The following is a 16,566-nucleotide window of genomic DNA, read 5'->3' as shown; positions in this document are numbered from 1 at the left end:
GGCACTTTAAATATTCATCAATATCACAGCTGACATTGTTCATTTGTGTGCCTTCAGAGAGCAGCCGTGCATTCTTCCCTCCAGAACAATAGACCCAATGACCCATCATGCATAGGGAATTATGCTTTTAGACTTTAGACTCTACTGATTCTGCTATTTAGCGGTATAGTGCCGAGTTATCTCCGGGGAGACAAAAGGGCATCATGAATACTGCATTGTTGGACGTTTCTAAAGAGCTTCCCCCGAGTTTGAATGAGTTTTAAACACTGCACTTTTGGCCTCTGTCTAAAAATGGTAATATCACAAATCACGAGAAGAAGAAGCAAAAAAAAAAACCCTGAAGAGCCACAATGTCCCGGGGCTGTAAAGGCTCAGCGGCAGAACCTTAAACTCTGAAAAATCAATAACTGTGGCAAAGAAACTCACATGTGTCGTCTCTGTCTCTTAAATGACCTCGTGCATTGTGCGTTATGGTCACTGGACTGAATTAACATCAATGTAGTCCAAAGCAGGAGATAACACTAATTGATATGTGTGCAGCCTTTAGCCCTGAGCCTATAGATGTGTGATGTCTCTCTCACAGCTGCTGGTGAGCACTGTTCTCTCTAATGGAAACTTGAACTAGTGCAGTGTCCTTTGTGAACCTGATTGTAATGTTCAGTTCTCTTGTGCTGTGCTGATGCTCCCGAGCTGCTGCAGAATTATTCTTTGTCATTAGTGAGTCGACCTCAAACACTTGTACAGCACAGAGTCACTTTGTATTGTCTGTGTGCAGAGTGAGGTTAGCATACTTTGTGTTCATCCTACCTGGTTTATCTGCACCGAAGTCAATGTTTTTATAAAATGAAACAGAATTTTGTGTGGTTTATATATTTTTCAAACATTGCATTCAGCTATTTCCCGGTCTGATTAACAACCGGTACAATCTTCAAACTTTTCCAAATAAAAGCTTTGTAGTCCTGCTCGGTATGAAGCATTACAGCAACAAACAAACACTGAGCTTTTACTTTGAAGACAACTTGCTGTAGAGGAAGTGATATCATCACCGGCAAACAACAAAAACAACAAATTATCAAAATGACGTGGTGTTGATTTGTCGACCACTGCTGCAGTTTATCTGAGGAAATTTATTCAACTATTTATATTGAAGGTATCGAGTGTGAAGCCGATAAAAGAACTGGTCTGTTAGATATTTATTCCACACACAGACACACATGCAGACATTTGTGGAATTAGTAGGTAGATATAAAAACACTTTGACATTTAGCTCGAGAGCAGAATGAGCCGCTGGGGTTTGTTGTCTTGTTAGAGGGACATTTCAAAAACATTCCCACACACTCACTGTTTGTGACTCAGCCTTTAATATTCCGGTTAAGAGGCCGGGCCACACTGACTGTGAACGTGTACATCAGTAGCAGCTTGACTCCAATAACAAAAAAAAAAGCGAGAGTTGTGCCCCGAGGAAAAATTGCAAGCCATTGATCTCTTGAACTCTTGATGGGGAGTTTGGCTGCAGTGTTTATCAAAGAGACTCACACTAAACTATTTTGACTCGATCATGTTCGCTTCAAGGCTGCACGCTGCACGGCGTTAAAGAGCGGACGTGGACAAATCTGAATTGAAACAGAAAATTTGACGGAACGAAAGCTGGTAAAGTATTTCTCCTGAAGTGGGGTCTGGACGTACGTGAGGCCTCTTCCTCTTAATGCCCGAGTCCGTTCCAGTGTTCAAAAACAAGCGTGATAAATATTAACCAGAAATAGCCCTTTTTAAGATCAAATGTGAAAGAACAAGAAATGGCAGAATGGAGTCTGTTCTTGATTTGAAAGGCTCGCGCCTCAAGCCCATGAGAAATTAAGTATTTTCCAGAAGCAAGGCACTAAACCCGCAACCCCTGACCTTCCCTGTGAACCTCTATAAAAGACAACAACGTCTTCCTTTCTCCTCCGGGAGCGCCACCGATGATGTCAACAAAATTATTAATGAAAAATCGCCCTTTTAAGTTCAAATAGCATGCCGTGATGAATGGCGCTGTCAGTGGCACGCCGCTTGGTTTCAGATCTCTTTTGTGTCTCAGTTTGCATTCAGAGCCACTGTGGGCAAGACCAGAGACGCATTTCACAGAGAAGGACGTCTCACCCTCTGTTCTCAGACACCAAGCCGAGCATCTCAAGCCTTTGGTTCTTCGTCGGGGCCGCGAGAGATTGATATGGTTTCAAAAGTGCCTAAAATTCATTTATGCTCCCAAGAAAAAGCGTTTGCTCAGCATCGCCAAAGTACATGTGCCCCATTACTAGATTGGAATGTATATGCGATCCTCAGCACATTTTCTGGAAATGACCATTCAGAATGAGTAATGAAGGCTGTGCCAACATTATATTACATCTAATTCATGAGCTCAGGGGGGGTGGGGGGGGGGGAATCCCGGTGGTTAAATTCCCCGGCTTACGTTGGATATGAATGCCGTTAAACAAACAGATTCTTCTCCCCAGGTATTCCATCGACTGGAAGAGCGACATGGACAGCTACTTTGACATCGATCCAGTGGAGGGGACGATTTCCACCAACGAGCAGCTTGACAGAGAGAGCATCGCCCAGCACAACATCTCCATCGTGGCCACCAAACTTAGTGAGTATGACATCGGGATTGATCGTGATTCATGCAGGTGTCACTGTCCTTCCCCGGCCATAATCTGTGTGAAGGATTTAACACACTTTTACTCAAGTCAATACTCAATCCCATTTTTCTGGAAAGGTTTTATAGGCGACTATAAACCATGATGACTCCCCCGGAGGAATGTATCTCCGGGACATTTTCTCCTCGAGCACACTCGCCCAACTCTGTTTTCATTTTTAACTGCCTTTTCTCAACACGTTTGATGACATTGGCATTGGGAGGGAGCTCCCCTTGCCAGAGTCAACTTTTACTTACACTGCAGTAAAAACGGGAACCTTTCAGAGTTTTTACAGCCGGCAGATGCAGCCGCGTCGCAGCGTGTCGTGCGCCCGCCACGGAGAAGAGCGAGCTAATGTGGAGCCGTGGCTTTAAGACATGTCATCAAGCTAATTATGTTTTTATGAAGGAAGTGGAGCAAATTTCCGGATAAATAAGCAAATCCATCGTCATCAAGTCATCAAATCTGCTAAGAACCGTCAAAGTCATTATCCCAGAGGCAGGCTGGTGCTCAATCAAAATTACCCACGCTGTATATTCATTAGGATCGACTGTGAAATATAGCCCGTTAAAACTCGAGTCATTGTCGCCTTGGAAACTGATGTTACTCACTTCCCCTCAAGGTCATGGCAGTGACATGCTAATTTTGTTTTCTATGTGTCTGTGTGTGTGTGTCTGTGTGTGTGTGTGTGTGTGTGTGTGTGTGTGTGTGTGTGTGTGTGTGTGTGTGTGTGTGTGTGTGTTGTTTCTTTGTGTGCCTCATGTGTACAAGTGTCAAAGAATGTGAGGAGGAGACAAACTGAAAGGAAGAAGGAGGCGGTTTTACAAGGGCATTACATGTTCAGCCGATCATACGTGACGCAGGAAGCAGCGTTGCCCTCGCACACACCTACACCTACACCTCACCGCATTCTTATCGCCTTTCTTTTCCCAAAGTCAGCCTCTCAAGCAACCCTTTCTGCTTCTCCCCACGACAGAAAAGAGAAAGAAAATCCCATCCATAGACAGTGTTTAAAAAAAGTAATGGTTGCACTGGTGCAGATAAAGCCCGACTCCAGGGTTTGAGTCGCAACTACTCAGTTCAAATCTGTTCCTGACCTTGAGTGAGATTTGGCAGAACTTTGTGTTCCGAGTATTGGATTGTTGTTATGGCTCCTCTGTGATGCATTCTGTTATCGTCGCTGTCTGTTATTCGGGTTTTGAACCATGAAGAACATCAATAAATGCTAAAACAAAGATGCCCGTACAAATAATGCATTGTTTGAATGAAGAGAGGTCACACACACACACGCACACACGCGCACACACACACACACACACACACACACACACACACACAGAAAATGCTGTTTCTTTCCCACCGTCGTCTGGAGCAGCCCCAGTTGGCAGCGGTTTTCAATACACAACAAATTATTGCAGACCTCAGTATTTGACCTGTCTCTGCATCTGCCGTTTGTCCTTGATGCTTTTTTCTCTCTTAACATTTATCCTCCCACACCTTTTTATTCCCCCGTCACAAAGACCCAGAAGGAAACATCCAACAATACGAGATGTCTGATGACATTTTCCCTTGAATGAACGCCGCCTCTTCCCCCCCGTGATTAGCACAACACCTGAGTTGGAGCCTCTTCACCGACACAAAGCCTGGGAGATTTGTGCGGTCATCGCTAGACACCGCAGTCATGCAGCAAAATGAGAGCAGTGTGTGCTGCTCTCCTGGGACACGGTACACAGCAGAAGGCTTGTTAAATAAGAGCCGGGGCGAGATTAACGCTCCCGCTTTTTTTGGCATTTAAACCCACCGGTGGGTTAGAAAGAGGAAGATCTATTTAATGCAATAATAACCTTGGCAGGAGGCGATGAGGAAGCACACTTTCCATCTATTCGCAGCAACTGAATTTAATTTCACACTTAACATTTACGTTGGGAGTTTTTTATTTCTTACTTAGTGCGACCGCAGTTGCATTTTCAACAGATTATCATCCACAAGGAATCTGTCTAATCTCTGTTTTGCAGCAGACTTTATAGTCGAGTAAGGTTTTTTAATTAAAAATCATCTTAATCAAAAAAAAATGTATATCCAGCATTAAAGCAGAATAAGGCAGATAACTTTATGGCTGAACAGCTCAAGCGAGCAATGCAGGATTCTGCTTTTAGTGAAATAAACAGAGCATGTGTTACCGGGCTGAGACGCTCACGCTCACCAGATCTGAATATAACCACGAGGCCATTGCTCCATCTAGTGGGCTGACACATATATCACCCATGATGCACTGGGAGTCAGGCAACAGTTGATCATGACGAGACGAGGAGGAGATGACGAATGTTTCGTTTCCAGGACTTCTGGACTTTTTTCAACAGATTTCATTAATGTGGAAGATTTGAAGTGGCTGCAGGTTTTTTTTTTTGAAAGGCCAAAGACTTCAGGACCTCGCTGACAGAAAATATCTGTTTTTCCGCTGGCGAAGCATCAGTGTTAGTAGTTCAGTCTGTGCAAAGCAGCAAATCCCATGCTCAGTGTCATTTTTTACCTCTGAGGGAAGATTGCCTGCTCCATCAAGGTCAGAGACAGGTTACTAACTGAGCTGTGGCTGCGTCTCCAATCCCCTTGAGACGCCTCCAAAGATCCCCCCCCGCCCCCCGCCTCCCCTCCACTGCATTCTATTCAAACAGCCAACTACACACAAACCTTCGCACCCACGCACCCGTGCACTCACACAAATAAGTGCACATAAAGCCCCCTGCTGCAGAGAAAAGCCAATTCCCGCATCGAATCCATAAAGTTTACCTTTACTCGGGCTTCCCACATAAAAAGAACATTTCCCCACTGTGCCCCTGCAGTGAGGAAACACTGTAAAAAATAACCCTGGATTCAAGCTAGTCCCTCTCAAGGGGGCCGTTACGCTATAATTAATATGGGCTGCACATCTTATGGCTAAAACCCATAACAGAAGCCGAGAAAAAACAAAAACTTAAAAAGAAATGATTCTCTCCGTGGAGCCATATTCCATAACGTGGGGGGGGGGGCTGCTTTATTAGTAGGCAACACATGGGATGCATTTATGTTTGTTTTTATTTAATTCTCCTTTTCATCATTAATCGAAAAGCGTCGTAAAAAACAGCAGAGTCCGGGTGCGGTTTACACAGCGACAGGATCCAGATCTAGTGTTTGACCAGAGAAGTCTCACAGGCGGCTGAAGGACTCTCTGACTGGACACCAGGGCGTGAGGGCCGCTTTGACCACTCCGTGATAACCCTTTATACTTTGGCTCATGAGGTGTTAGTACTTAAGAAACAAGCATTCCTGAAACTCTGTCCAGTCCCAACATGTAAATATGTGATGAACTGAATCTGTTTTGTGTGTGTGTCCCTTCCAGATAGCCCCGTGCTGACCAGTCGAGTCGCCGTCACCGTCCACGTCTTGGACATCAACGAGTTCCCGCCTGAACTCTCCAGTCCTTACGAGACCTTCGTGTGTGAAAATGCTAAAATGGGACAGGTAACGTTTGCATTTTACACGTGTTGATTTGTTCATCGAGTTGACGGCCCGTGGATCCGAGTGTTGTTTGTCCTCTCGTGGAGCTGATATGGCTTCAAGGTGCCTGTTGAAAACCACGGGAAGGTGTTAAATTGAATCTGAGAGGTGTTGATTCATGTAAACGCTGGCAAAGAGCCTTTGTTTACACCTGGGCAGGAAACAGCTGATTCTTTGGAGTGAGGAGATAAAAAGTCAGGGATGTTTTTCTGCTCTGTGAACCTCCACATCACGGATGTAAACACATACTATTAGTTTTGATATTGACGCCTCACAGAGGGTCGGTTTTCATCGTTTTAACACAAGGTCGCTTGAATAAAACCTTTTTGTTTTTCAAGGGGTTTTTGCTGAGAACCGTTCAGCTCGCTACGAATCTAAATCTCCCACTGATTGTGTCATATAGTTGGATTCTGCAGGAGAGGCAATCACACAGCGCAGCGGCACTTTGCATATCAGCGACCTGGAGCACATTTCCGATGATGTATTCGAGATGCGGCGGAGAATTTGCCCGTGTGCATTGTAAACCACCTGTGCCTGTAAATTAGCCCATTAACTAGCATCTATATGCACTTAGCGTTGCGAGGGAGCAGCTCCTTTGGCAGTCAATCAAGTCGCTGTTGAATCCTCATCACACGCGGCGTGTTCTTCGCCCGTGACGGCGGCGCCCTCCGTCTGGAGGCGTCACTGTCTTCCTGTGAATTTGCCGTATTTCCGGCCGTCAAGGTCGACTCTTAGAAGAGAGGGGAAGAGGCTAATTTGATGCTGAAGGACAAAGACAAATTTTCTATCGATGAGCTGCTGAAGGCTTGAATCCACTCGGCTGTTTTACCTGCTTCTATTCTCCACGTGTAGAAAAATACACGTTGTTAACTCATTTAGAAAAATACAACAATTACACAAAGACAAAGGCAGAATCAGTGACAGGCAACAACCACCTGACATCGAGATCAGCTGTAACTATCACACAATATGTGTCTCGTGTTTATAAGTCACCGTCTTCCCTCCTCCATCCTCTGTCCTATTTCCTACTCCCTCACTCTAATCTCCGGCTTTTTATCTCCTCTCTCCTCTCTTGCCCTCCGGTGCTGAGTGTACACTTTCCTGCAGTGTTTCCACAGCGTGATGCCTCCAGGTGTTGTGCACAGCTGGTGGATGTTGAAGAATTGCAGATCCTCTCTTGTAAAAAAACTCCTTCACCTTTCTCCCTTAATGGTTATCTGCACTGTCGCTGCAGAAAAAACACACAAACCACCGGGTTTCTGAGGCTCTGGCTGCGGCACACGCTCCCAGGAAATAAATATGTATCCAGGAACATAAGATACAGCTGACTGTTGTTGTGGAAATGTGTGGAAAGAGTGTGGGACTAACTTTTACTGAGCAACAGCGCCCTCTGCAGTGACACACGGAGATTACCCATGATCCTCTGCTTCCTGAAGCAGAAGAGCTGCAGCTGTAATAAATCCACCAAACTCTGTTTATAACTCTTCATGTTTTAACCGTTTCCTGCTGAATATTGGAGATAAACCCTGTGTTTTGAATAACTTCTAAGTCTTTTTAACTGTTCTATAACAAAAAAGCTGCGGTGGCAAAGAGATACAGTAGAATATTTCCTTTTTTTATAATTTATTTTACTTTATTTTCTGTACTTAGCGGGCCGGCAGGTCAACTGGTCAAGTGTGAAATGAGAAAAAAGTGTCCACAAAGAAAACACAGCACTAAGGACCAGCAGTGCTATCATGTGCTCTTCGCTCTTTAGTGTGTTTCCTTTGCCTTTTCAAAATGCCACATTGGAACGCTAACCAGCTGAATCAGCTTGTTATGCTGGAATAATTGCATTTACATTTAGGCCATTTAGCCGGCGCCCTTATCTAGCTTAACTTACAATGCGGCTGAGAGCAAGAGAGGAAGAAGCTTCAAACCATTTCACGTGCACAATAGCAGGAGATAATAAGCAGCTGCAGCAGGCGCAGCTCCACTTGTGAATGGGAGGAGATGGGAAACACGTTAAGGGGGAGGGAACATCCACATTTCAACATAAAAGATGATTATAATTAATAGAGAAATTAAAAAATACAACAATTCTTGTTGTTTTAAAAGCTGCTTAATGTGTAATGTTTTAGAATATGAGCCAGTGTCATATAAAGAGATTTGATTCACCGGTTCAGTGTTTATTCTAGAATATATTAAACAGGAAATGTATGTTGGTAAACAGGGTTATGATGACTGAGACACTGCAGTTTTATTGGATGCAACTTAACTGCTTTTCCGCTGGGACACACAGCAAACATGCAATGTTGATATATGGGCTACGGTAAAGTCCGACGGGCTTTAGTTTATTTATTTCTAACAGAATTGATTTACTAAAAAAAACAGGTTTGACAGATTACATGGAAGCGTAATTGTTGCTCTAGATTTATTCATCACAAAGCTAATTTCGTTGCAGGAAATCAATGGTGTGAAGTGCACATCTGCCGCGGGGAGAACAACAAACACTCATCTCACCTGGTGTCACGTTCACTCCCCTTCAGGGAATTTTATTCAAATACAGAGAGGTGAGCGAGGCACGGAGCAACATCGTCGGGTTAATGGAACAGGGCGGGAGGGCTGAGTAGTTGCCCCCTTGTACGTGGGGGATCCGGGGGGCCGGGCAGGGGGGGATCAGGTCTGCAGGAGGTCAAGCCGAGCGAGAGGTGAAGAGCAGACGGGCGGCACAGCTGGGCAGGAGAGGCAGATCCAGAAAAAGCTCAAAGAACCTTTGGGGAAAAAGAAGAAAGTATAAAAGGCCGTCAGCAGTCTGGTGCAGAGGCGGCTGAATCAGCAGTCTGCGCCGAGCACAGGGAAGTTGGTGTGAAGTCGGCCGGGTGTTGTTTCAATAAACCCATTTTCACACACAGATCCAGTTTGTTGTCGGATTAATCAAATCTCGTCTCTTTCTTCTGTTGTTGTGGGTCGTTCTGCGGCTTAGAGCAGACGTCAAATAGAAACAACTGTTTTTCTGTTCTCAACTCCCGAACAAGCTCCATCAGCTTGAGATGAATTTAATCCATCACACTGGGAGTCGAGTTCATCCAGAGATTTCAACAAGTTATCAATCAAGTGACTGTATCCAGAGATACAGAGAGAGAAGAGTTCACGGCCTCGTTTCCACACCGACAGCTCTGACATGCAGTCGGGTCAGGACTAGTTTATAACTCATGGTCTGTGTTGAAACTTTTTCACATTTTCTTCAGGAACAAACTGACCTGCAGCAATGTTATTGTCCGTTAATGCAAAACCTACTTAAAACAAAATGTTCTCACTAGAGGAAGAGGTTTCACGTCTGCTTCTAACGTAGAGACAGGACCACAAGTGTGACAAGGGCCAATTTAAAATCTAATTTTTGTCTCATTCTTATTTCAACAGGTGATTCAAACCTTTGGTGCAAAAGACCAGGACCTCCCGCCGTCTGGACAACATTTCTCCTTCAAATCGCCAAAGGAAGATTTCAAAAGCAACAAGAATTTCACCATCCGAGACTTTGGAAGTAAGTTTTCTCTCAATCTGACGACAGCTGAGGTGGAGAATCAGGTGAAGAGTGACACAGTAAAGTAGAGAGTTGAAGATTCCGCCTGTGACAGTTCATGTAGCTTCATCGCTTAAACAATTGAAACACTATGACTGTCAGCATTCAAAATCTGAACTTGCACGCTGGTGGAGCCGTGCATGCTGGGAATACAAACTTTGTAGCTGTGGGAGCTGATTCAAAAGGTCCAGGGCGAGAGGAATATGGTCCAAAAAACACATTTTCCACGATATGTTCACAAATACCAATGCGTAATCTACAAATGTTATTAATCAGGTAATTATTCCTCATCATAAGATGTAAAGTGATAAATGATGTCATGAAGAAGTCGGAAAATTTGTTTAATGTGTGACTACGATGTGTGTTTTAAAATAATTTATCATAAAATTGAAGTATCACTATATAAAAAGTTAGTTTCTTGTTAACAATCATCATATATATGCGACTATCTATCAGCCGGTAGTAACGATCATCAACAGCTTGTTACCTGAGCAACAAGAGTGGCATGTTTCAGCTTCACTTCCAAAAATATCTCTGACACATGCAGCGGTTTTTATGGTTTTTATGGAACTCTGCGGTGTGCACCAGCCAAACCCTTTGAAGTCTAACCAGGGAGATGGGTAATGAAAAGTGAGACGTGGCGAGATGAGGCCTGGGAAACGAATGCGTTCGCCGTCCCTGACAGGCCGCGGCCCGACCCTCTGATCCACTTTTACCTCTTGGACACAGTGTCTTGCGGTTCCCTGACTGCCGGGGGGGCACTGCGAGTACATTCTGCAGATACAGAGCGAGATGTGATCGGCAGGGACAGGAAATACAAACTCCACGGGCACTTGCGGACAGGTTCGGCAAGAGAGGGAGCGGGAAGCACAAGCAAAAAGAAAAATCGCAGTTGTGCACAACATGCAAGGTGTACTAAAACGCCTGACCTCCTGTCAGGAGAATGTGCCAGGTTTCGTCAGTGGAACAAACTCGGCTTGACAGGGGTCAGACAGTCTCGCTGTAGCCGGCAGAACCCGGCAGGTTCAACCTGACACGTTCCCTCTCTCTCTCGTATGCATTGTCGACCTCTATTCCACTCGCCATCCACTCACCTTAGGCTGTCTCCCCAACTTCTTCCCTTTGTGTGTGTGTGTGTGTGTTTATCTATTATCCGTCATTGCTAAACTGCTGTTTCTCCGGAGCGATGCCGCCTGCACGAGCAGATAGCGGAATAACAACATAAGTAGTTCTCACCGCGCACGCAGATGGAAAAAGGCTTTGCAGTGTTTCAGAGAATAATGTTCTGCGTGTGATTCAGCTCTATCAGCGTTTGAAATAAGTGGTGTAAAAGTGGCGAGAGCTTTGATAAGCCGAGGCTTTGATATGTTGCAGCTCCTCATCTCATTCAGAGAAGCACGTCTCGTATCAAACATAAAGAGTCATCAGACATTTTAAAAGTTTTATCTTTTTCTCGTACTTGGACCTACGGACTTGTAATGTAGCTCGGGGGATTTTCCGACTGATGTGAGGTGATGCAGGGCGGAGAAGTTTCTGTTGCTTTGGTCCGATCACCCTCCAACCTGCACAGATCAAGGGATAAGCGCTCGCCGCAGCACTTTAGGCCTCTGCTCACAAATCGGCAAGATTCGTTTAATCTAACACTGCATTCGTTTCTAAGAAAAACCTTCTCCCCCTTCTCCTTCCTCCAGATAACACGGCTGGAATCGTAACGAAGCGGAACGGCTTTAGACGGCGTTTACAGGAGATCTATTTCCTTCCCGTGCTGATTGAAGATAATGGCTACCCACCCAAGAGCAGCACAGGCACCCTGACCATCCGCGTGTGTGGGTGCGAATCTGATGGATCCCTGTTGACCTGCAGCGCAGAGGCCATCTTCCTGCCCGTGGGTCTCAGCACCGGCGCTCTGATTGCCATCCTTCTTTGTATCATCATCCTGTTAGGTGAGACCTGTCGCCTCCTGGCTTGTAAACATCCCCCGTTTAGTATCACAGCACACAGACAACCCTATAGCTCCCGACTTAAAAGTTAAAGACTTAAAAAGTCTTTTAATTTCCAGGACTGTATTGTGCATTCTCCTCTTTTTCAAAAGTATTCAAAGTTCAGTGAAGCTCAACTCAGGACGCAGAACTCAGACGATAAGTTGTTGCTGTTGTGTCGACAACTTCACTGTGTCGACAACTTCACAAGCTCTGCACCTGTTGATTAATATTGAAGGTATCATGTGTCCAAATCGCACCATATATGACAATGAACTTCTTCGGGCCATTAACAATACACATGCCAAGTGTCAGGCTGTTAAAATGATCGGAGCCACATACAAACAGAGATTTCTGGATTTAGAAGATTAGTCCTCGGTGCAGCTTTTACATGTTGATTAGCTTTAAATGTGAAATTTAAAATTTATTGTAAAATCATTGAGCTCAATTCCCCCCAAAAAGCTGTTAGTATTTAAATTGCAGATGTATTTTCATTTAGTCATGCTTCAAATGTGTTGCCCTTTCTGCCAGAACCTGAATCCACACCTACTGAGCTCAGTAGCAGTGTTGGCTGGCATCTCCCTGGGAGTGTCCACAATTAATTACTGAGCCCATATGATTTTGGTCATTCAGTGAGACATTTGAAATTTGAGGGAGGGTCGCTTGGCTCCATAAACTAAATCCAATTTTTCTGCCCTGTGGCGGCTTCCCAGGCATTTACTGTGCATTTCCCACAAGGTCATAGTTGTAAAACTCCTCTTTAATTCCCCGCCATTAATGTCCAAGCTCATCTGCATAGCGGGGAAGAAGTAAATGTAGGTTTATGGCATAATTTTCTAAATTATGAATGTGGGATGGTCGGTTGTTAAAGAAGTTCTCATTTTACAGTGGAAGTCAAGGGTGGCCGTGACCTTTGAATTGAGCTGTAATTACTTTGCTCTGTGTCGCTAATATATGGCTTAAAAAGACTCATCCATGCAATTGCGACTGTGCTTCAGCATTAATCCTCTTTCCGTTCACATTCGTGTGAAATATCAGCTTCTGTTCCATTGTGTTTCACGAGAGGGAACAGAAAGGCACACAGTCTGTGTCTGTGTTTTCACTTCAAGGGATGTTTTCAAAGCACCCAAGGGTTGAGGCTGCGGCGCCAAACCGACACGCTGTCCCCGGGAAGGGAAGCGGCCCCCGAGAACCAGGACTCACACGGGGAACATTTGCATAGAGCCACTTAGTTCCTGTGCAGGATTTGTCAGGATGACCCAGTTGTCGTCGTTCTCCTGTGCGCACACAAACGACGAGGTAAATTAAACAGAGCGTCGCAGAGACTTTCATCTGCTCGGCGTGTTCCTTTCATACTGATGTGGCCTGGGTGCTGACGAGCTGCGTTCAGCCGCTGTGACCTCCAGTCGGTGCTGGTGAAGTCTACGTGGAAGCCACTGGGGGGAGCTGGCACACTACCCGTACACAGGTAGATACAATCAGAGTGAAGGATGGAGTGACGGAAAGAAGGGAGGATGAAAGTACCTGCTCAAGAGTTATTTTTCTGCGTCTGAATGTATTTATTGGACTCTTTCATTTGAATGACTCTAGTTTTATCCCGGCCATTGCTCTTCCTCCTCCGTGTAACCGTATATTAAAAACCCAGAGGGGAAAAACACATATTTTACAGCATTTCTCACCGAGGAGACAGGGAGAGAGGCGCAGGGGAGATAGACGGAGGGAGACAGATTGCACTGACAGGAGAAAGGGAGAGGAGGGGAATTTATTGTTACATTATGTGTTGGAAATCACACAGTGGAGCTGCGGTGCCCAAAAATATGCAGAACCTCACGCAACCCCTGAAGGGCTGCGTGCTAAAGCAGTAAACTGTTGCTTTGGGTATATTCTCAGTGGTAAGAATTCACCCCCCAGCGGTGGTTACAGCTCCTGTGTGTGTGTGTGTGTGTGTGTGTGTGTGTGTGTGTGTGTGTGTGTGTGTGTGTGTGTGTGTGTGTGTGTGTGTGTATTGCTGCCACTGCACATTATTTGCATTGTGCCATCAAAGCAATTAAACCTACTGTTTATTTTTCTATTTCAGGTATCTAGGTTGCAAACTGCAGAACTATTGTTTCAACAGACTTTATTTGACTGTGTCTATCAGCCCTATATCACTGAGTTAACGTTAAATCATAGGTGTGATGTAATCTAGAGGTGGAAACAGGACTCAGACCTTGTATCAACATCCGTCCTGTGTGTTCAGATCAGCGCTGAACACACAACCCTCATCCTGAACGCGTCTCAGTATCAGACCACATCAGGTCGTGGTCAAGAGGACGCACGAGCCCTGACAGTGTCTCTATATGAGGCTGTAGGTACAGATACAGTTGTTGCTTTGAGCTAATTGCTAACACCAGCGTGCTAACTTACTTATCAACAACCACATTGAAAATGTAAACATGCTGATATTCAACACATTCACCATCTTCGTTAACGTTTGCTAATTGGGTTTTAACAAGGTGCAGCTGAGGCTGATGGGAATGTGATTGGTTTATGTCGTTGTATGCTAAAGTACTGCAAACGTAATTTATTCTGACCCAATGATTAAATGTTGAGGGATGACCAGAGTGTTTACACATCAGCCTGAGGGAGGCGTGAACATCTGTACCGAGTTTCAGGGCAATCAGTCCAACACGTGATAAGACGTTTCACACATAAACCACAAGTGGCAAACTTTGCTCCAAAGGCTAAAATCGTCTGAAATCTAACAAAATGTCGTTCTAACCTAAAAAACTCGACGTCTTCTGAGTTTCAAATCACCATAACGTCTTCCCTCCTCACAGGTTGTGTCTACAGTGACTTTCAACAGTGGTCTAACATGTAATTCTCTCGATTTGTTCCCCCAGTGATCGTGGTCCTCTACGTGGGCCTGAGGAGGCAGAAGAAAAAGGAAACTCTCATGTCATCCAAAGAGGACATCCGCGATAACGTCATCCACTATGACGACGAAGGAGGCGGCGAGGAGGACACACACGCCTTCGACATGGGAACGCTTCGCAATCCCAAGGTCGTCAAAGAGAACCTGTTCCGCAGGGACGTCAAACCCGAGCTGAAGCGAGATCCCCGGCCGCCCGTCTCTCAGGACAGCGCCGACATCCGAGATTTCATCAACCAGCGCCTGACGGAGCACGACATGGACAACTCGGCTCCCCCGTACGACTCCCTGGCCACGTACGCTTACGAGGGCGGCGGCTCGGTGGCCGAGTCGCTCAGCTCCATCGAGTCCCTCGCCGTGGACCTCGAGGAGGACTACGATTACCTCAACGACTGGGGGCCCCGCTTCAAGACATTGGCGGGGATATTTGGGGAACAGTCAGAAACTCAGTCGGACTCAACAACCACAGAGAACACTCACTGATGCTATCCACAGACTTTAAGAGCAAATATGTAACGACGGTTCTTTTGGTTGAACACACGCACACGCACACACACACACACACACACACACACACACACACACACACACACACACACACACACACACACACACACACACACACACACACACACACAGAGGTTTCAGCATTGTTTTCCTCCCATGTTATCTGTTTTCATATTTTTTCCAGCTCACTGTTTTCTGTTTTTATTTAACATGCTCAGTCCCAAAATTGTAAAAAAAAAACACAAAAAAACGAGGGAACGACGCAGACGAGCAAAACCAACGTTCCATCATCTCTCTCTCTCTCGAACGCTGTTTCTTGTCTTACACCTGGTTTCCTCTTCGGGGGGGGGGAACGCATACACACAGAAATGTTGTCATTTCCTACAACATCCTTATAAGTGCCTCAATATAATTGTTCTTTCACTTGCTATTTCATGCCACATATCCAGTGTTGCTCCTTAGAAACCCCCCATAGGTTATGAAGCTGATTGATTCAGCAGACAGTTCTGTGCTGTGACTGGCCCGGGCATTACCAATACCAATGTCAACCCCATGGGGGGCGGGGGGGCGATGAAGTGGCCTGAGTTTGGCCAAAGATGTTTTGAATGTTATTTATTGTTCTATTTATTTATTGGCCGATTGAGTTTGATTAGATTTTTTTTTTTTGTGTGTGTGTATTTATCTATTTATCTCTCAGTCATCAATCTGTATTTTTTATTTTTGGAGACACTCGAGTAATTTTGTAATTAATCAAGGCCCACATGAAAATGTATGTTTCTGTTATAGGTGGGTCATGTGAATAGACTTGTACTAGAGATGTAAAAAGACTAATTAGGGCTAAATACTGCAGTTCAGTCGTGTAATAAAACACTGTTTTCTTAAATAAACCACACTTGGACAAAATGCGGGTTCTGGATTCACATGATTCACATTATGGCTGCGTCACAGTTCAGAGGCCAGACTTTGACGATCTGGAGGACTTTCCCAGTTGTCTCACCAGCTCGTCTCATCTTTACTGTTGCATCGTTAACTGTCTGCAGCTCTAGCATGTTAGCTTCGTCACCTGTGGGATCCTTGGAATGGAAGAAAAGCATTTGTCAACTCCCTGACTTTGGACACTTCTCCCCCCTTGTTTTCAGCCCTGCCCGTTTAATTGTCGGTTTGTTTGTTTGTATTTAAACAAGATTATACAAAAGTACCGGGGGGCGATTTCCACAACACATCAGGGGAAGATGCAGTATGAGTCAAGGAAGAATTCATTAAAATTTGGTGCAGATGTGGGTCAAGAGATGTGATGTTTTTCTACATATTCATATTTACCAGGGAATAAATTCATGATTCTTGATAAAAACTGAATAAAATCCGGCGTATTTAGAGGATTGATGTTTATACGTTTGT

General features: G+C 44.9%; 1 protein-coding gene across 1 annotated transcript in view; it reads left to right on the top strand.

Moving 5' to 3' along the window:
• LOC118098246 (cadherin-12) overlaps window positions 1–16,181 on the top strand; it is an 87,074-nt gene extending 70,893 nt beyond the window's left edge. Inside the window, exons 8-12 of the mRNA XM_035141865.2 lie at window positions 2,493–2,629; window positions 6,052–6,173; window positions 9,612–9,732; window positions 11,463–11,714; window positions 14,633–16,181. Of these exons, the coding sequence (XP_034997756.1) occupies window positions 2,493–2,629; window positions 6,052–6,173; window positions 9,612–9,732; window positions 11,463–11,714; window positions 14,633–15,144 (1,144 nt within the window). The 3' untranslated portion in view covers window positions 15,145–16,181. The remainder of the gene's footprint in view (window positions 1–2,492; window positions 2,630–6,051; window positions 6,174–9,611; window positions 9,733–11,462; window positions 11,715–14,632) is intronic.
• Window positions 16,182–16,566: the final 385 nt, after the last annotated feature.

Source organism: Hippoglossus stenolepis, chromosome 19, assembly GCF_022539355.2.
Source record: "Hippoglossus stenolepis isolate QCI-W04-F060 chromosome 19, HSTE1.2, whole genome shotgun sequence".
NCBI classification, from domain to species: domain Eukaryota; kingdom Metazoa; phylum Chordata; class Actinopteri; order Pleuronectiformes; family Pleuronectidae; genus Hippoglossus; species Hippoglossus stenolepis.
The sequence above is the reverse complement of the archived record's forward strand: the minus strand, read 5'-3'. Positions and strand labels throughout refer to the sequence as shown.